Source organism: Zootoca vivipara, chromosome 6 (genome assembly GCF_965207765.1).
Source record: "Zootoca vivipara chromosome 6, rZooViv2.hap1.1, whole genome shotgun sequence".
NCBI classification, from domain to species: Eukaryota; Metazoa; Chordata; class Lepidosauria; order Squamata; family Lacertidae; genus Zootoca; species Zootoca vivipara.
In genome coordinates, this window is record NC_142589.1 from 6,248,797 (window position 1) to 6,268,589 (window position 19,793).

Here is a 19,793-nt window from a genome sequence, read left to right on the forward strand (position 1 = left end):
GGACCACCCAGGGCCATCTAGTCTAACCCCCTGCAGTGCAGGAATCACATAATTCCATGATTGACAAGGCACCCAACCAGGACAAAACCCCCTTGCAGTCCCGGCGCTCCCGTCTGAGCACAGGATTTGCAGGGGGCGGGGAGGGGCTGGACACCCTTTAAAAAGTGGGGGTGGGGAGAAAATGGATGGCCCTGCGCAGCCCCGCCCCCACCACCGAGGCCGGGCCTTTTGCACGTGGGAAAACTCGGCAGGAGACGGGGGCGTGGCAAGAGGAAGGGAGTTTGCCCTGGGCGTGGCTAAGCAGCGAAGGGCGCGGCCGGAGGAGTCTCCTTTCCCTTTCTGAAGGGCCATCGCCGGCTCCGCCCACTCAGCTCTCCCCGGCCAATTGGATAGACTCCTCCCCGCCCCCCGCAGCCCATTGGTCCCTTTGAACGGGAGCTACGGGGAAACGCCCGCCCGAGGGGGAAGCCGCTGCTGCTGGCTGTCATGTCATGGAGGCACCTCGGAGCGCAAGAGGACCGGGGCTGCGGCGCGGAGGAGGGGGAAGAGAGGAGATCGGTAAGGGTGCAGGGGTCCCCGGAGCATGTGCAGAGTGCCTCTAAGCAGGCGCGAACGGAGAAGGGTGTCCAGGAGGAAAGGAACCTCTGGAAGCGGCCGTGGGGGGGGGATCGCCCTCTCTCCCTTTCTCCCTTTCTCTCTGGACTTCTTTGCTGACCCTCCAGAGGGGCTGGGCCCTGGGTGGGGGGTCTCCAGAAAATTGGGGGCGCCCGTTTGGCTGCGGCCCCTGAGGGCTTTCCCTGTCTTTCTCTTGCAGCAGCAGCAGCAGTGGAGGAGCGGCGGCAGAGGCTGCAAGAATATTTAGCGGCCAAAGGAAGGCTGAGACCTCCCAGCACCAAGTGAGTCTTTGATTTCGGAGTTGCTTACATAGGCATGGAAACAATAAAGTCCCTATCCTACCCTCAACTTTACAATCAATCATCATCACATGGCATGCAAGGGGAAAGGGACAAGGAGGGAAGAGGAAAACTCAGAATGCAGGCACCAAGGAGGCACAGTTTAACGGCAAAGAGTTGCTCCCTGGATCTGGCCCTCCTGTAAAACTAGTGCAATAAGAGAGCCTCCTGCTTCCTCTTGGCTCTCCACTGAGGCAGCCTGAGGTGGCAGTTGGAGGAAGAAGGAGCTCTGATGGGGCTGGGAACCCCTGCCTGTCCTCCTGCCTGCCTGCCTCAGTGGGCCAGCTGGAGTAGTAGTAGTAATAATAATAATAATAATAATAATAATAATAATAATAATAATAACTTTCCCCCATTGCTTGTATACTCAGAGGTAGACTGCCCCTGAACAGGGAGGAACCATTTAGTACAGGGGTACCTCGGTTTATAAACACAATTGGTTCCGGAAGTCTGTACTTAACCTGAAGCCTACTTAACCTGAAGTGAACTTATAATAATAATAATAATAATTTTTTATTTGTACCCCGCCCATCTGGCTGAGTCTCCCCAGCCACTCTGGGCGGCTTCCAGTCGAATATCAAAACAATACAGCAATAGCACAATTACAAAAGTCACAAACAATACATAAACCACATCAAAAAATACACAACCGAATAGAAAGCAATTTCGACATAAATCAAAAACTAAGAATACATCCTTAATACAGTTTAAAATAACATAGGTAAAAAAATAACAGGAATTTAAACAAAAAACAAAACAAAATGGAGCCCTCTCTGCCCAGCAACGGCGGCAGCGGCAACAGTCCTTTATAAAGCCCATCAGGCCCCACCCTGGGCCAGGTGGTGAATGGCAGGACTGTGGCCTTCAGGCGATAAGCAGGGGAGTCCTCCTGGCTGGTAGCAGCAGCAGTTCTTATAGGCCTCAGGCCCTGCCCAGGCCAGGTGGTGAGTGGCAGGACTGGGGCCTGGAAACATGCAAGTGGGGGTGCAGGCTTCTGTCAAAGGCGCTCATTCTTCTCCCTTGCAACCAAACAGGCTTTCAATGCCACTCTGTCCTTTGGGATCACAACCCTCATTCATTCATTGCATTTACATCCTACTGTTATAAGAATTTTAAGGTCTTAGATATATATTATATATCTACCTTAAAATGTTCATAAATGTACCAAGCAAATACGTACATAAATATATAAACCACATGTCTGAAGCAGCACAGGAAGACAGTCCTGAAACCATTTTGACACCCAAGCTGACCAAGTGTTTCTCTGCAAGGAGGGAGGAGGTGAAAAAAACTTTCCCATTGTCTCAGGAATTAAGTAATTACCATCTTCTGTAGTGGACCGCCTTTTCTGTGATGTAGGTATGATGTTTGTGGGGGGTGGTCTTGGGCTACACCCCTTCTGTGATGTAGGTACCGTATGATGTAAGCGTCTCCTCCCCCATCGTTCTGCCTGGACACTGAGGTCCAGCGCCGAGGGCCTTCTGGTGGTTCCCTTGCTACGAGAAGCTAAGTTACAGGGAACCAGGCAGAGGGCCTTCTCGGTAGTGGCACCCACCCTGTGGAATGCCCTCCCACTAGAGGTCAAAGAGAACAACAATTACCAGACCTTTAGAAGGCATCTTAAGGCAGCCCTGTTTAGGGAAGCTTTTAATGTTTGATGGATTTCTGTATTTTGGTGTTTTGTTGGAAGCCGCCCAGAGTGGCTGGGGGAACCTGGCCAGATGGGCGGGGTATAAATAATAAATTATTATTATTATTATTTATTATTATTATCGAGGGGTGGTCTTGAGCTCCAGGGCAGGCAATTTCAAAATGGCCATATAAGGGCAAGCACACATGGTTTGTGGTCCTCCTCTCTCCTGCGTGTGGGGGAGCACCTTGTTGCAACAGTTTAATAAAGATCAGGCTTACTACTGTAGCTGCTTTGCTTCTCAATATTCTCTGATTGGCCTCTGTTATTTTCTCCTACTGGTGGAGAACCTACAAAGGACTCTATAAGGGCTCTTGTGTACTCCATAAGGGACTAAGGGCAGATTTTGTTTACAACACTACCTTTCTCTCCAAGGAGTTCAAGGTGGTCTGTATTTTTTTATCACTTGAAAGTAGAGGGAAGGTAGAGGGAACGTTCTTCCATACGTGGTGTAAAAGAGTATTGGGAAATGATCCATGATGAATTGAAAAAAATGTTTACTTTCCCAAAAAAAACCAAAGTCCTTTCTGTTGGGGATAATTCAGACTGAAATTCCCAGGTTTCAAAACAGATTGTTTATGTAATAAATATTTATGGCAGCCCGTGTTTTGTTAGCCCCAAAATGGAAAACGAGTGAGGTCCCAACCCAAGAAGAATGGCAACTTAAGTTGACAGATTATGCACAGCTTACAGACTTAACATATAGAATAAGAGAACTAGAAGAGCATATGTTTAGAGAAGATTGGAAAATGTTTATTGAATTTATGAGAATAAACTGTGTGCAGCTGAAAACGCTGGCAGCATTAAGATAAATTCAACAGTGTGAATAATGAACCATGGAAACAGAAGAAGGGAAGTCATTGATATCTTAAGGATGTAAAGATGAGCACTTTAAATTGTAACACAGAATTTTTTTAAAAAAAAGAAAGTAAATTATTTTCAAACTTTTCCTTATGCTGCACAGGCCCTACTTGAAGGACAATAGCAGGCAGAAGACTCAAGCTCCCTCCAAAGGACAGCCTGTAAGTAGACAAGATGCAGTGAGCCTCTGTATTGTGATCTAAAGAGCCAGAGTGGTGTAGTGGTTAGAATGCTGCACTGGGATCCGGGAGTTGTTGTTTAGTCGTTTAGTCGTGTCCGACTCTTCGTGACCCCATGGACCAGAGCATGCCAGGCACTCCTGTCCTGCACTGCCTCCCGCAGTTTGGTCAAACTCATTTTCGTAGCTTCGAGAACACTGTCCAACCATCTCGTCCTCTGTCGTCCCCTTCTCCTAGTGCCCTCAATCTTTCCCAACATCGGTCTTTTCCAAGGATTCTTCTCTTCTCATGAGGTGGCCAAAGTATTGGAGCATCAGCTTCACGATCTGTCCTTCCAGTGAGCACTCGGGGCTGATTTCCTTCAGAATGGATAGGTTTGATCTTCTTGCAGTCCATGGGATTCTCAAGAGTCTCCTCCAGCACCATAATTCAAAAGCATCAATTCTTTGGCGATCAGCCTTCTTTATGGTCCAGCTCTCACTTCCATACATCATAGCTTTAACTATACGGACCTTTGTCGGCAAGGTGATGTCTCTGCTTTTTAAGATGCTGTCTAGGTTTGTCATTGCTTTTCTCCCAAGAAGCAGGCGTCTTTTAATTTCGTGACTGACTGCTGTCACCATCTGCAGTGATCAAGGAGCCCAAGAAAGTAAAATCTCTCACTGCCTACATTTATTCCCCTTCTATTTGCCAGGAGGTGATGGGACCAGTGGCCATGATCTTGGTTTTTTTTATGTTGAGCTTCAGACCATATTTTGCGCTCTCCTCTTTCACCCTCATTAAAAGGTTCTTTAATTTCTCCTCACTTTCTGCCATCAAGGTTGTGTCATCTGCATATCTGAGGTTGTTGATATTTCTTCCGGCAATCTTAATTCCGGCTTGGGATTCATCTAGTCCAGCCTTTCGCATGATGAATTCTGCATATAAGTTAAATAAGCAGGGAGACAATATACAACCTTGTCGTACTCCTTTCCCATTTTTCAACCAATCAGTTGTTCCATATCCAGTTCTAACTGTAGCTTCTTGTCCCACATAGAGATTTCTCAGGAGACAGATGAGGTGATCAGGCACTCCCATTTCTTTAAGAACTTGCCATAGGTTGCTGTGGTCAACACAGTCAAAGGCTTTTGCATAGTCAATGAGGGATCCAGGAGACCAGGGTTCAAATCAGTTGGCCATGAAGCTCCCTGGGTGACCCGGGGCAGTCACTGCCTCTCAGGTTAATTGAAGAACCATGTTTACACCACTTTGAGCTCCTTGAAGGAAAAAGTGCAATATAAGTGCAATCAATAAATAAGAAATGTATGGTATATTCTGACCAATGGCATGAAGTGTGTCTGAGGCTCTAGATCTTTCTGGGGGCCACCCTTGCATGCGATTTAGATCCAGTCCCTTTTACCAGCATAAATAATCTCTCTTTTCCTCACAATAGCTGGTGTGAGCTGGCAAGCTCTCTGAGTCTTGTCAGTGGAGCCCAAGGCCACTCGGAAGGTGGCAACTCGCATTGGAGGAAAACCTTGCTTTGACACTGGTCCAAACCTCCTGTCACAGGAAGAAGGGAGGCTTCCTCTGGTCTCCACTTCCGACAAATATCATCCTCATTCTTTCTCTCCTCTGGGGCCGTACAAATTTGGTGACCATTTCTTGAATTATCACTATATTTGTTTATATCGCACCGTTTCCCCATAATGGGACTCAAGGTGACTTGCACATATTGAAACAAGACAGACAAAATACAGGATGCTAAAAGCATTAAAAAAAAGTTTTAAAGTAGGTAAATTCAACTAGATCTGTTCTTTATATTATTTTAATTCTATTAAAATACAGATAATAAAAACAGCACAACCCTATTGAAAGCTCTTTCCTTAAAAAAACCCAAAAAAAACCCAGTCAGTTCCTACAGGCCTGCCAGAATAAAACAATCTTCACCTGCTGGCAGAAGGAAAGCAAGGAGGGAGGCAGTCTAGGGTCATTAGGAAGGGAGTTCCAATAGGGAGGGAGTTCCACTAGCCCTCTCCCACATCCTGAAGCATGCCTGTGAGGGTGGTGAGGTGGAAAAAAAGCCTCCCCCAAAGATCTCATGCACATAATGCATTTTCAGACCATGTTTTCTGCAAGGAACTCTGCACATGCTTTTAGTTTCCCCAAATTCAAACAAGTAACATGTCAGATTCACTGTTGTTTTACTGTGAAAGTGTGATATTTCTTATCCTTCCTTCCCCCCCCCCTCACCCTTTTCTCTGCTGTCTAAAAACTCTTTTCCCAAATGCTCCTGTCTTTCTATACATTGGCTTACTCAGCTTAAAGGTATTCCTCACTAAAATTATCCTCATGTGATGATTGCACGGGCATTAAGTTATCCCTTGAGTATGTCACAATGTTCTGTTAAAGCAAATTTGTCCATAGGGCTCATTATACATCTATATATATTTTTTAAAACTCCTTCAAAATAGCTGAACAGTCATGGCACTTTTGAAGCTAAGTTGAGATCTGAATAGTGGCAGGGGAGGCTGCCTGCCTTGCTGGGTTCGCAGGACCAGGTTAAGAGGCACTTGTTTACTCAGGCTCTGTGGAGCATCAGAAGAAATTGTCCAAGGTCTCCATGCTATAATTATTATTTTTATTTATCTATAAAAATAAATGTATACTGCTAAATCATAAATATATACAGTGGTACCTTGGTTCTTGAATGTAATCCATTCCGGAAGACCATTCGACTTCTGAAACGTTCAAAAACTGAGATGCAAAGGGGCTGGCTGCAAATGCAATTAAGAAAATTGAAAAACACGGAGCGGAAGCCGTTCGACTTCCGAGGTGCATTAAAAAACGGAAGCATTTACTTCTGGGTTTTCGGCGTTCGGGTTCTGAAACGTTTGACAACGGAGACTTTTGAGAACTGGGGTACCACTGTATACTGTGTGTTTTTGCTTTGCAGCAATAAAAACAATAAAAGCATAACAAAGCTAAAATCAGACACCAGTTAACCATTGTGGAAGAATTTGTTCTTAGTTGCCTACATAGGTCTGACGGAATAGAATGCTTTTCAGCAGGTGCTTAAAAGTTGGCACAGAAGCTGAATCTAGTGGCAGAGAGTTCCACAGGATGGGCACAATGGCACTAAAGGCAATTGGGGTCTGTAAGGATTTGAATATTTTTGTTTGTTCAAAAGCTTTTACTATTTTTTCTAATTCTGATTTATATAAAATGCCCTGAAAGCTCTATTTGGTGAAAAGTTGATTTAAAGAGTTTCTCAAATAATTTCACCATATTGTTTTCTCCATTTCCAGACTGTCGGATCCTGGAAAAACATTGCCCCAAGCACAGCCAGAAGTGCATTGACAAGGGAGGCAAAGGGGTCGGGACTTGCTAGCAAAGTCCTTCCAGATAAGCCTTCCAGGGCTCTTGTACATCGGGAGCCAAACAATGCACCCACACAAATTCCAAGGAAGGGGGGCCCCGTACTTCCTCTTCCCTCAAAGCCCCCTGCTAGAAAACACCCTGAGAAGCTGATCAGCAGGAATTCATCCGCTGGACATCGCTTAGGCAGGACGAGAGAACCTGGAAAGAGGGAGTTGGCCACAATATCTGGGACATCAAAAGTCCTTTCAGACTCATGCAAGGCAGAGCGAGATAAAGAGAACTCTGGGCTGAAGCATGTTGGGCAGCCTCAGAAGAGAGAGACGTCTCGCTTCAGCCTCCAATCGAAATCCCAAGTTGGCTCAAAACCGCCCGGGAAGAACAGCAAGCAGGCTGTGGGGAACAGTACCCTTTCGAAAAACCACAGGGCTGCCGCAGCAAAACTTAAGCCCAGAGCACCCTTAGGGGGTCCTCAGAGCCAAGGCCACAGCAACTCAGTAGTGCCGACTTCACCACCCCGCGGGCGGCCCTCGGTTGTTTCTAGGCCAGGAGTCCGAGGCCAAAATCCCAGATTAATAAAACAGCCTGTGGCGATTCCACAGGCCGTTGGTCCGCCTGGGCCCAGAGGATCTCTGGCTAGGAGGGAAGAAACCGCATCATCCTCATCCTTGGGCATTCTTCAGAGGGGTCGGTCCAGGCCGCAGGCTGGTGCTCTCCAGGAGAGAACGCTGCCCAGTCGCTATGGGGCCTTGCAGAGGAAACGGAAGGCCACTCCGGAGAGATGTCGTTCAGCGGCGCCTGGTGGCACCAAGCAAAACAGAAGCCCAGCAGGGAGGGACCCAGGCAGCAAGAAGTTCAAGCAAGCGCCCAGGATTCCTGAGCCAAAATCCAGGCACAGAGCCTCGGAGCAGGGCTCTGGCGGACATGGGAGAGGCACACTCGGAGCAAAGCAGCCGGCGAGGGAGGCAGGCCGAGAGCCCAAGACCCCAGGGACTCAGGATCGGAGGCAAGTTGAACCCAGAGCGGGTTGCATTCACTCATCCCATCTGGGCTGAGGCTGCCCTGAGCAGCGACTAGCAAGGGTGCATTGTGGGGATCTGGGCTTTGCGGTGTGGGGATCTGGGCTTTGCGGTGTGGGGATCTGGGCCGATAAGGTGCCCCTTCTTGGGTTTATGCCTGGAATATTTGGGCCCTTGTTCACAATCGATAAGAAAAGTGGGTACCCGGGTGGCTCTTGCACCCACTTCAATGATTTATTTATAAAAATACATCAAAGCAATAAATGCATAAAACTATGCCATAGAACTAGGGACCCAGGTGGCTCTGTGGGTTAAAAACCACTGAGCCGAGGGCTTGCTGATCAGAAGGTCGGCGGTTCGAATCCCTGTGACGGGGTGAGCTCCCATTGCTTGGTCCCAGCTCCTGCCAACCTAGCAGTTCAAAAGCACGTCAAAATGCAAGTAGATAAATAGGAACCTCTACAGCGGGAAGGTAAACGGCATTTCCATGTGCTGCTCTGGTTTGCCAGAAGCAGCTTTGTCATGCTGGCCACATGACCTGGAAGCTATACGCCGGCTCCCTCGGCCAATAATGCGATAGAACTATAGCGTCGTACCTTGGATCCCGAACGCCCTGGAACTTGGATGTTTTGACTCCCGAATGCCGCAAACCGGTTTGTTTGTTCCGGTTTGCAAATGTTCTTTTGGAACCCGAACATCTGACGGGGCTTCCGCGGCTTCTGATGGGCTGCAGGAAGTTCCTGCAGCCGATCAGAAGCCACGATTTGGTTTTCGAATGTTCAAGTTCCAAGGTACAACGATGTTGTATTCTTAATTGTCTGCACAGGCAGGCATTTAAAGTTCGGCACAGAGGTTGCCTGCTGAATCTAGTGGCAGAGGGTTCCACAGGACTGGACTGATGCCACCGTCTTGTTCCATCTGTCCGTCTTTCCTGCATGGGGAATGGGCTCTAGGCGTGTCCCTTAAGGGTGGGCCAGCGCATGGCCAAACTGCTGCCTCAATCCCTCATGCACCTGTGTGTTGTAATGTGCAGAGGAACCCCTAGATCCTTGTTCAGCTGAGGTGTTCAATTTCTCCACCTGATTCTGCTGATGGTCTAATAAGAGATTCAAGATTATAGTTCAGAAAAGACACACTAAAGTGCCTCCTTGTGAGTGAATCTGCTTGCAAATAGACCTTCCACACTTGACCGGGGACATCATGTCCGTGTGCATGAGGAGCCACCCTCTGGTTGAAGGGCAGGAGCTCATCTTGGGAATGTGATTCCTGCATTGCAACGGGTCAGGCTAGATGCATAGCTGTCAAGTTTTCCCTTTTCTCGCGAGGAAGCCTATTCAGCATAAGCGAATTTCCCTTTTAAAAAAGGGAGAACTTGACAGCTATGGCTAGATGGCCCTTTGTGTCCCTTCCAGCTCTGCAATTCTATGAATACTGAAGGCATGCAGAAAGCAGCTCCGGACAAAGGAGGGACAAGGAAGAAGAAAAGTGATAGGCCTGCAGGGGGTCATAGATCTTGCTCTGGCCTCTAACTATTAATTGAACCTCCTTGGCCATGGGTAGGCAAACTAAGGCCCGGGGGCCGGATCCGGCCCAATCGCCTTCTAAATCTGGCCCGCGGACGGTCTGGGAATCGGCGTGTTTTTACATGAGTAGAATGTGTCCTTTTATTTAACATGCATCTCTGGGTTGTTTGTGGGGCATAGGAATTCATTCATTTTTTCCCCCTTCAAAAGATAGTCCAGCCCCGCCCCCCCCCCACAAGGTCTGAGGGACGGTGGACTGGCCCCCTGCTGAAAAAGTTTGCTGACCCCTGTCCTTGGCCATCCTATTGCCCACAAAGCCACAGAGGCTCTGATCAATAACAGGCTTCTCACTGTAGCCTGGGAGATGCGTCAAGGGTGGCAGGGAGAGCCAGCAACTCAGATGGCTTTGAAAGAGGATTAGACAAATTCATGGAGGAGAAGAGGGCTTTTTCTACCTGCCTAGCCCCATCCTTCAGCTCTAGGAGTCTTTCCCAGACCATGGCTTTAAGAACAGCAGAAGCAGCTGGGAAGAGAGAAGGGGTATTTTTTATAAATAAAGAAAAAATAATAAGTTGTGTGTCCCCGTTTCTCAATTTGACCCTTTTACGTCATCTGGTACCATAATTTTCGCTCCATAAGATGCACCTGACCAAACTACGCACTTAATTTTTAGAGGAGGAAAGGGGGAAAGCCCTGGTTTTGGGGGGATAAGCTCACAGTTGTGCAGGGGTTTTTTTTGCAAGGGGGAAAGCTCCATTTTTTGAGCATCAGCTCAAAGTTGTGCAGCTTCTTTTGCAAATGGGAAAAGCCCTGTTTTGTGGGGGATCAGCTCACAGTTGTGCAGGTTTTTTTGTTTGTTTTTTGTTTTGCAAAGGGGGAAAGCTCCATTTTTTTGAGGATCAGCTCACAGTTGTGCAGCTTACCTTGCAAAGGGGAAAAAATCCTGTTTTTATGGAGTTCAACTCACATTTCTGCAGCTTCTTTAGGAAAGGAAAGGGAGCCATTTCTACAGTTTCCAGACAGATAATCTAATCAGCCAGTCACATGTCGCTGGGGAAACACAACAATGGAGGCCTGGGCAAGGGGGTGGGGCCAGGAAGGGAGCTAGCTTCTCTTATCTCCCTCCCGATCTCTTGCAATCAGCTGCTGAGTGGGTTCTCTTTCCCTCTTGTTAGCCTTTAGCTCTTTCTATTTAAACAAAAAACAAAAAAACCACGATCTACTTTTCACCCCTGGGAAAGTCGGCTCCAGGGACCATGCATTCGCTCCATAAGACGCACAGACATTTCCTCTTACTTTTTAGGAGGAAGAAAGTGTGTCTTATGGAGCGAAAAATATGGTATGTTTTGTGGTATTTTATGCATTGTAAATTGCTGCCATTTTTATTGATTATACTTTTGCAATTCTTTATTGTTACGTGTGAACTATTTAATTATTATCTGCTGGCATTTAATTTTACTGTTTACTGTTATATTTCAATGCCTTACTGAATATGTCTTCATTAGATTTATTGTTATGGAATTTTTTGTACAGTGGTCCCTCGACTTGAGAATTACTCGACATCCGAAGTTTTCGACTTATGAATGGGACAAATGGCCGCACGCTTATGAATTTTTCTACATCCAAATGGAAACCGTTGGCGGTTTTAAATGCGGTTTCCTCAACTTATGAATTTTTCCGAATATTTTTTTCCTACGGGAATCCGCTTTCCGACTTACGAAATTTTCGACCTACGAGTGTGCAATCGGAACGGATGAAGTTCGTAAGTCGAGGGACCACTGTATTGGGTCAGATCATGATCTTTGCTGTCTGTTTTGTTGTTCCTTCAGCTTGTAAACAGCCTTGTTTGTAGTAATATAGAAAAGCGGTACACAAATTAAAATTGAAATGAAACTGGCGGCTGATCCAGCCGGCCTGTATTCGGTTCTGATGTCGTCTAACCTCTCCCTGCTCTCCCTTAGGAAGCTGCTAGAGGAATGGTTGGCATCCAAAGGGAAATGCTACAAGCGGCCCCCAATGACCTTCCCCGTTAAAAGGCAACCCCCGCCCAAGGAGAAGGAGGCCCTGGACCGCTCCTTCTGGGACTGCATGGAAGAAGAGATGGAGCAACAAAAGGTGGCACAGCAAATCGCCAGCACCTTGGCAGAGTGCATGAAGCTGGCAGACGAGGTGAGCTTTGGGTCGTCCTGGGAGACTGCATCCTTAGATGGGGCAGAAAGTGCCTGATAAGCAGCGACTCATCAATAAATATTCACTGTGTGGCTTAAAAGCAGAACCGTTTACAAAACAAAACATGCAATCATCTTACCTTCCAAGTCCCGGACTGCAGAATCCGGGACCGGCAGCCGTGTGACACCGGTGTCGCTTTGCCCTTCTATGGGCACCAAAAATGGCGGTCGCCGGCTTCGAAAGTCGCTTGTACGCATGTCAGGAAGTGCGTCGACGCAACTTCCGGTGTCGCTCCGCCCATCTATGGGCACCAAAAATGGCCAACACCGGAAGTCGCATCTATGCACTTCCGGACATGCGTAGATGCGACTTTTGAAGCCGGCGGCGGCCATTTTTGGTGCCCATAGAAGGGCAAATCGGAAAGAAAAAAATGGCCGCCAGCAGGAGAAAATAATGGAGAAAAACGGGAGATGAAGTGATACGGGGGACCACCGGGAAAAGGTAAGTAAAAACGGGTGTTTCCCGGGGAAAACGGGGTAGTTGGCAGCTATGGCAATCATTAAAACCCACAAGGAATGATAAAAGCGGGAAGAAAAACCTGTCCTGGTGCAATAGTATTTTTCTTTACTTTGAAACTATCCTTTCTCCCACCCTGCCGGGAGCAGAGTTCTTCACTGTCAAGCAGGATATAAATGAAATAAGGAAGTCAATCAGGTTTTTATTGTTTTCTGCCCTTGGCCCATTGCATTGTAACTCTCAAGAAACAAACTGGGCAGTCCAAGAGTCAGTTGAAACAGAGACGTTTTCAGAAGTGACCGTTGTCCAACATCAAAGGGAAAGTTCCCTAAATCATTTAGATCCGGGGGGTGGGGGGTGGGGATCTGCATTGAGCCTGTGGAACTCCCTGACGCTTTGCAGACCAAAGCGGACAATGTCAGGCCTGACGGGCAGTGAGTTCAAGCCCATTTTCTATGGGGAAGTCAGAATGCAGGACCTGTATGCATTTTTTTTATTAGAGCTGTTTCACAGACTATCTTGGAAAGTGGCTGACTTCCTTCAGGTTTTTAAAGGGAGGTTGGGTGACCTAAGGTTCAAGTGGCGGGTAACAATTAAAGCACAAAATCACACCAAACAAAAAACAATTTAAAACAACTCAAAATTACAGAAATAAGGAGGGTTCTAAAATATACGTCTCCAGGGTCAAGAGGGACTGATTTTTTTTACGCCTCCTTTTTTTGGCAGGCCCGGGTCTCCCAATGCCTGGCTCTGTAATGTCCGGAGGTACAGGAATGCCCAGCCAGTGTTCTGTCTTCGGTGCCAGTGACTTTGCCAAACAAAAACCAATTTTGCACAAACACACCCTTAAGATTGGGCTGGCGCTGCCCAATGAAAACAGCCGGCCTACAGAGTGAGCCCCAAGTGTCCCTCATCTGCCGGCCTCCTTATGACTCCTTTCTGTTTCCCTCCAGGGGGTTCCTTCAGAAGAGCTCCTGGCCATGCTGTCCCGCATCCCAGAGGCAGAGAAGTTTGCCCGGTTCTGGGCCTGCAAGGCAAAGCTGTTGGCCCGCCAAGGCTCGTTTGATGCAGCCGGGCTGTACCATGCTGCTGCTTGTGCTGGAGCTGTGGTAAGTGGCATTCCCTCACTCTTGGACTCTCATCTGCTGTGTCTACGGCAGAGAGGCAGTGTGATGTAGTGGTTAGAGTGCTGGGCCAGGACCTGGGAGGCCAGGGTTCAAAATCAAGTCAGGCCCAAAGGAGCTTTTCCCCTTACAAGGACATGCCAAGAGGGGTGGGGAGGTGCAGGGCTCCCCAGCAGAGGCAGAGCCCGAGCCCTAAGCCAGCCTCCTGCCTCCCTCCCGCTGGGCTCTCCATCCCTGGCTGACGGTGCACAGAAGCAAGGAGACCAGGGCATCTTCCTCGGGAACCGTCTGGGCTTGAGCTTCCTGGACCCCAAAGCGGGATGCCTTTGGCCATCCCACCTGGGCTGAGAATTCTCTGAGCATCTGCTTGACTGGGATTTGCACAAGAGATGCCCCCAGAATGTGGGGCGCATCCCCAAGAAGGAGCCATTTCTTGCTATGGGCTCTTGTTCACATCCGATCACGGGGGCTGGACTTTCCTGTGTTGCAGGGAGTTGGACTAGGTGACCCTTGGGAGTCCCTTCAAGTCTACGATTCTCTGGGGGTTGCTGGAAGACGCGTGTGCCCACAGGCAGGGAGGAGGGTTGCAATTGGCTGTGGTCCTCCCACCTCTGCTATAAAGCACCATCCGTCCTGGGGTCGAGCTATTAAGCAGCCAGTCCTGTGTGATTTCCCTTGCTGTGTGTCCCTCCCCCTGCTCCCCAAATAGCTGTAGCAAAAGGATGTTTGCGCAGGAAACCTGCTCCCTCAAAAGGTGGTGGACTTGCCTTCATGGGATATTAGTTTAGCGGAGGTCGAGGATTCTTTAGCTGGGGTTCCTGCATTGCAGGGGGTTGGACTAGATGACTCCTTAGGGCCCCTTCCAACTCTACAATTCTATGATTCTGTGACACCCTGCAGGCAGCGCTCTGAGGCTTGCTCTGGTCGCTCAGTGGTGGACTTTCTTTTGCTCTCATTCCAGCCGCTGCAAGAGTTGAGAGATGCCCTCGTTGACACTCTGAAGCATTCCAGTCAAGCCTGGGGTAAGCAGTGGATCAGACCGATGGCCCATCTGGGCCAGCATCCTGTTCTCACAGTGGTCAGCCAGATGCCTTTGGGAACCCACACAATAATAATAATAATAATTTATTATTTATACCCTGCCCATCTGGCCGAGTTCCCCCAGCCACTCTGGGCGGCTTCCAACAAAACATTAAAATACAGAAATCAAACATTAAAAGCTTCCCTAAACAGGGCTGCCTTGAGATGCCTTCTAAAGGTCTGGTAATTGTTGTTTTCTTTGACCTCTGGTGGGAGGGCATTCCACAGGGTGGGTGCCACTACCGAGAAGGCCCTCTGCCTGGTTCCCTGTAACTTGGCTTCTCGTAGCGAGGGAACCGCCAGAAGACCCTCAGCGCTGGACCTCAGTTTCCGGGCAGAACGATGGGGGTGGAGATGCTCCTTCAGGTATACTGGACCGAGGCCATTTAGGGCCCTCTCCCCTCCTGTGGTTTCCAGCTGCTGAGATTCAGAAGCATCGCTGCCTCCAACTGTGGAGGGCAGAGCATAGCCACCATCGCTGGTCAGTCTGGCCTTCGAGCCTGCCAGCTAAACTCTGCCCCCCAAAAAACCACACACACGAAAGAGTGAGGAGAGAGCAGCTTCTCCTCCCCTGTGTAGAATACCTTACTGTTGCTTTAAGGCCAGTGCCTAGCAAAGGAATTGTAGCCAAAATGATTTTTTCCATTTCCTCACTGGAAGTTAATGATGTACCTCTGCATCTGGGAATATATGCAGGTGGCCTTTTGCGGACAATGCCCACAGCAAGTCCTGCATCCCTCTCTCGGTTCTGCAGGCAATGGCTCCTGGTTTTTCCAGATGGGATTGGGCTGAGCTTTCTTGGGGTCCCAGTCAAAGCTTCCATTTTCTGGCCCCCTTGTGCCAAAACCCTCCTGCTGGCGGAGCTCTCCCCCCCCCCCTTCCCGGGATGTTCCTCTGCTTCTTGCCAAAGCTTCCTTAGAGCTCAGGACCATTCCCTGAAAGAGTGTGTCCCAGGTTGGCCCTAGTATCTGCAAGGAACCGTGCACCTCCAAATCCAACACAGTGGATCTCGTGACCCCGTTCTCGATCCCCAAAGTGGCCATGGACTGCTTGATTCATGCCTTTCCTTCAGCAGAGTTCCTTCAGCCTTCCCTGTTCTTCAGTTTTTCAAGCAATGATCATCGGGGAAGGCAGTGTGTGTGTTTCTTTTATCTTTTTACCAGATTGCGATTTCTGCATATATAAGTCTACGTTCAGTTTATATTTTGCTTCTCTTGTGCCTTAATGTACCGTAGCTCGCTCTGCATGTCCTTGGTCAGAAATGCCCTAATGCAGCCCTGCAGGGAGAGAGCTTTGGGCCTGGACTGACGGGGGCGGGCAGGGAGGGGTAATGTTGGAGAATCTCAGCACCATTTAAATCTTGTTGGGCCCGGGAGCGCTGGAGTTGCCTCCCTGGCGGCGTGTCTGGGTAGGCAGCAGGCAGAAACAGGTCAGGGTGCTCTGGAGCCAGCCTGAAAGAAAGATGCCCAGCTTGGTAAAGGTAAAGGGACCCCTGACCATTAGGTCCAGTCGTGACCGACTCTGGGGTTGCGCGCTCATCTCGCATTATTGGCCGAGGGAGCCGGCGTATAGCTTCCAGTTCATGTGGCCAGCATGACAAAGACACTTCTGGCGAACCAGAGCAGCGCACGGAAACGCCGTTTACCTTCCCGCTGTAGCGGTCCCTATTTATCTACTTGCATTTTGATGTGCTTTCGAACTGCTAGGTTGGCAGGAGCTGGGACCGAGCAACGGGAGCTCACCCTGCCACAGGGATTCGAACCGCTGACCTTCTGATCAGCAAGCCCTAAGCTCAGTGGTTTAACCCACAGAGCCACCTGGGTCCCTCAGGCCCAGCTTGCTATCAGTTGCCAATTGTGGCAATGGGCCCTCTGGGAGACTGCTTGCCCCTGGAAGCAGGACAAGTCTTCTGCATGGGGACATGGAGCAGTTTCTGCAAAACCAGAACAGGTTTGCCGTTCTTGCCCTTGCCAACAAGGCCCCTCCAGGCTGCTCTGGGCAAAAGAAGACCCAGCTCAGGGCTCTTCCTCTTCAGCCACTGCCTGTCCTCCACTGGCTACTCTCTCTCTTCTCCCCCAACAGCAACCCCTGCTGAACTCCGACTTCCCGGCAAGGACCAGGCGCAGAGCAACGGGCAAGGACCGGCTTGCCAGCCTCTTTCGGCAATCAAGCTCCAAGTGGCATCGCTGCCCAGGTAAGGGGTGGGCCTTAGCTCTGTCTTTTTCAACTCTACCCTATCCTTGATGAGGTGGGGCAACCAGGAAAGAAAGGAGGCGGCAGAGCAGGCATGGGCAACTGTGGCATGCGGGGGCCTCGTTCAAACCCAAGCTCTGCTTTTTGCAACAAAAGGGCCGCTTTCTGGGTCTGGGGGTGTGTGTGATTCCATGCCCTCTGTCCCTTTTCAGAGCCAAGGAGCAAAGTGATAGGACGGGCCTGAAGCTCTTGACCCCAGTGCGGCGGTCCCTGCGAATTGAGCGGGCGTCTGCTCACTACCCACAGATGCTGAGGGACCACAACCCCGTCGTGTCCTGTCTGGACGAAATCGTGGACGCAGAGGACAGCTGTCGCTTCATCTTCCGCAAGAACGAAGCTTTGCCAGAGACAGTAGAGATGGAGGGGTTTCTGCCACGGACCTCGGCGCCAACCTCCGCAGCCCCACCCCTGCGCAGGCCCCTTTTCTGTTAGACCAAGAACTCGGGCCAATATAAGATTCAATAGTGAGGATAATCCCTCCTGACAAATCAAATATGAATTGCAAAAACAAGAATACATATAGCCATACAGAAGTTATAAACTCAAAGCCATAAGGATATATACAACAAAAATCTGTTTTTTATTGGTGCATTTACTAACGAGAACTCCAGTTTATTTAACCCTTTTCTGTTAGAGCTGCTGCATTGGTGGACTGGAAATGTGTGATGGTAGCATGGGACTTTCCAGAATATATAAGCATCTTTATTTTTAAAATGATTTAAAAAAGAAAACAACCTTTTTGACAACACAGGTGGCTTCAGGAAGCTCCAAGAAATGTGGGGGGGTTCCTCATCTCTTTCAGCTGGATTTCTCTCTGGGCAAAAGGAATCTGGGGGGCGGAGAGCTTCTGCCTGCCATTTTGTGGGCATAGGCAGAGAAGGGTCCTCCCCATGTCCTGGTTGTGGAATGGGTTTTTCAGAGAGGGGTGGGGCCTGGTGTCCTGGGCTTGGCACCGCGGGGCCTCACCCTAGACCTCAACGAAGTCCAAGTCTTGGCTGCCAGGTGCCTGTGAATGGTGGTGGCATTTGTGCGGATTTCCTGGGAGCTGCGAGTGGATTGTTTGCTCTTCCATGTTTCTCGCAAGAGAGGGCATTGTGGCAAAGGGGGGGGGTGCATTGAAGCTCAGGGCTTCCCTTGGACCTGGCGTGGGGCTGTTGCTAAACTCCTTTCTAGGGCTGCTTCTGAGTTCTCTGCAAGTCACTTCAGGCTCAAATCCGCTCCGTTGCAAGCCCACCCTCAGTGGGCGGCCACGGTGCCCCCAAATGCCGGCTGCCTCTTCTCCCTCGGGCACTCTCTTCCTCTGGGAGGTCCTTGTGCTCGAGGGACAGCTGAGGGCCTTGCCTGGGTTGCCAGTGCTCAGCGACAAGGCCACAGCTGTTCCTGTCAAAACACAGAGCCACAGCCCCCTACATTTTTGGCAACCTCCCTCGGTGCCCAGGCAGAAGAGGGGCTTGGGATTTCTCCGACGCCACCAGAGAGCCTCTCCTTTGCTGTAAGCATCTCCTGCTTTCTGCCCCCCCGCCCAGGACTTCTTGAGCCTTTGGAAGAGCAGGTGGGCCTAGTGGCTGGAGCCTTGAGGGAAGAGGCTTCCCTCCAGCACAGCGGCAGAGGGTCACGCTGGATTTCTCCCTTAAATCCTGGGCCCCAGGTGCTTGGGCGTAGGAAGGGATCTCAAAAGCCCTTTGGGGAGGTGGTTGAAGCAAGCAGCCCTAAGAAGCTCAGCTGGGGGGGCTCCCCAGAAAGCTCCCACTTTGGAAAGCTGATGGGCACTGCAAAGCAGCCGTGGGGTGCTGTCCCTTTGGGGTAAGCCTCCTGAAATGACCTCTTGGAGCCACCCGCTGGGAAGCTGAGCAGAAGCCCTTTGCCTCACTTTGGAATCGGGAGCCTCGCAAGGAAGGGTCTGGGGCGGAACTCTCCTCCCCCCACCCCTCTCTTAGCAGCTTATGGCGTTCATCCCACTCAAGATTTCCCTTCTGCATCCTCCGTTGGGGTCTGGCTCAGTCGTGCTCATCGTCTGTGTCTTCCTGGGAAGCGCTGTGCAGCTTCTATGGGACAGGGAAACAGTGGTATAGCGTTCAGAGAGGTCCCTAAGCAGCAGTTAAGTGTTGCATGCTAAACACTTAAGACTCAGACCAACACGGCTACCTACCTGTAACTAAACACTTAAGCAGTTTCTTTCCTGGACTCAAATCTAGTTGCATGAAGTATAACCCTCAGGCAGTGGGGGGGAGGAAAATAAAATAATAATAATAATAATAATAAATTTATTGATACCTATCTAGCTGGGTTTCCCCAGCCACTCTGGGCGGCTCCCAAGAGAATATTAAAAATAGAATCAAACATTAAAAACTTCCCTAAACAGGGCTGCCTTCTAAAAGTCAGGTACCCTGTTTCCCCTAAAATAAGACATACCCATAAAATAAGTCGTAGCAGGATTTCTACGCATTTGCGCAATATAAGCCATACCCCAAAAATAAGACATAGTGATAGGCGCAGTTCTGGAGGGCGCCAAGGAAGAGGCGAGGCTGGATGCGTAATAAAAATAAGACATCCCCCGAAAATATTGAGGAAAATAAATATAAGACAGTGTCTTATTTTCGGAGAAACACAGTAGTTGTTTATTTCCTTGGCATCTGGTGGGAGGGCGTTCCACAGGGCAGGCACCACCACCGAGAAGGCCCTCTGCCTGGTCCCCTGTAGCATCACTTCTCGCAGGGAGGGAACCACCAGAAGGCCTTTGGTATCCAGGCAGAACGATGGGGGTCGAGACACTCCTTCAGGTATACTGGGCCAAGGCTGTTTCGAAAGGTCAGTAAGGCACACAGAAGAGCAAGGAGGAAAAATGTGAATAGCCACATGGCAGCCAAATGCAGGGACTGCCCCCCCCCAAAAAAAGCTGAAAATCAGCATTGCCTGGGGGGTTGGTCTAGATGACCCTTGTGCTAGAACCCAATTCTCTGAGCTCAGAATTGGTTGTCGTAGGACGTAGGTCCTTTGCTCCTCTTTGTTTAGGTAGGTATTTGCGTCCCACCTTTCAAGGCTATGCAGCCCTCTAAAGGTAGTTCACAG

The 19,793-nt window shown here is 49.5% G+C and overlaps 2 protein-coding genes and 1 non-coding gene across 6 annotated transcripts in view; 2 read left to right on the forward strand and 1 right to left on the reverse strand.

The window, feature by feature from the left end:
- The first annotated feature begins 283 nt into the window (after window positions 1–283).
- CKAP2L (cytoskeleton associated protein 2L) lies at window positions 284–19,330 on the forward strand. 2 transcript variants are annotated; one of them, XM_088671467.1, is made up of 9 exons: window positions 284–558; window positions 815–896; window positions 3,608–3,665; window positions 6,971–8,050; window positions 11,548–11,751; window positions 13,221–13,376; window positions 14,353–14,413; window positions 16,554–16,665; window positions 16,877–19,330. In XM_088671467.1, the coding sequence occupies exons 1-9, from the start codon at window positions 492–494 to the stop codon at window positions 17,154–17,156; spliced, it is 2,100 nt and encodes a 699-aa protein (XP_088527593.1). In that variant the 5' UTR covers window positions 284–491; the 3' UTR covers window positions 17,157–19,330. The 2 variants fall into 2 exon arrangements, with proteins under 2 accessions (XP_088527593.1, XP_088527594.1); XM_088671468.1 differs by having other exon boundaries at window positions 468–558; window positions 818–896.
- LOC118088060 (small nucleolar RNA SNORA57) lies at window positions 12,977–13,088 on the forward strand. Its single transcript, XR_004692920.1, has one exon. It is a non-coding gene; the product is annotated as a small nucleolar RNA SNORA57 (small nucleolar RNA).
- LOC118086598 (cytosolic purine 5'-nucleotidase) overlaps window positions 17,276–19,793 on the reverse strand; it is a 43,246-nt gene continuing 40,728 nt past the window's right edge. For all 3 annotated transcript variants that reach the window (XM_035118411.3, XM_035118410.3, XM_088671469.1), the window contains one exon: window positions 17,276–18,769. In XM_035118411.3, coding sequence (XP_034974302.1) covers window positions 18,722–18,769 — 48 coding nt within the window. In that variant the 3' untranslated portion in view covers window positions 17,276–18,721. The remainder of the gene's footprint in view (window positions 18,770–19,793) is intronic.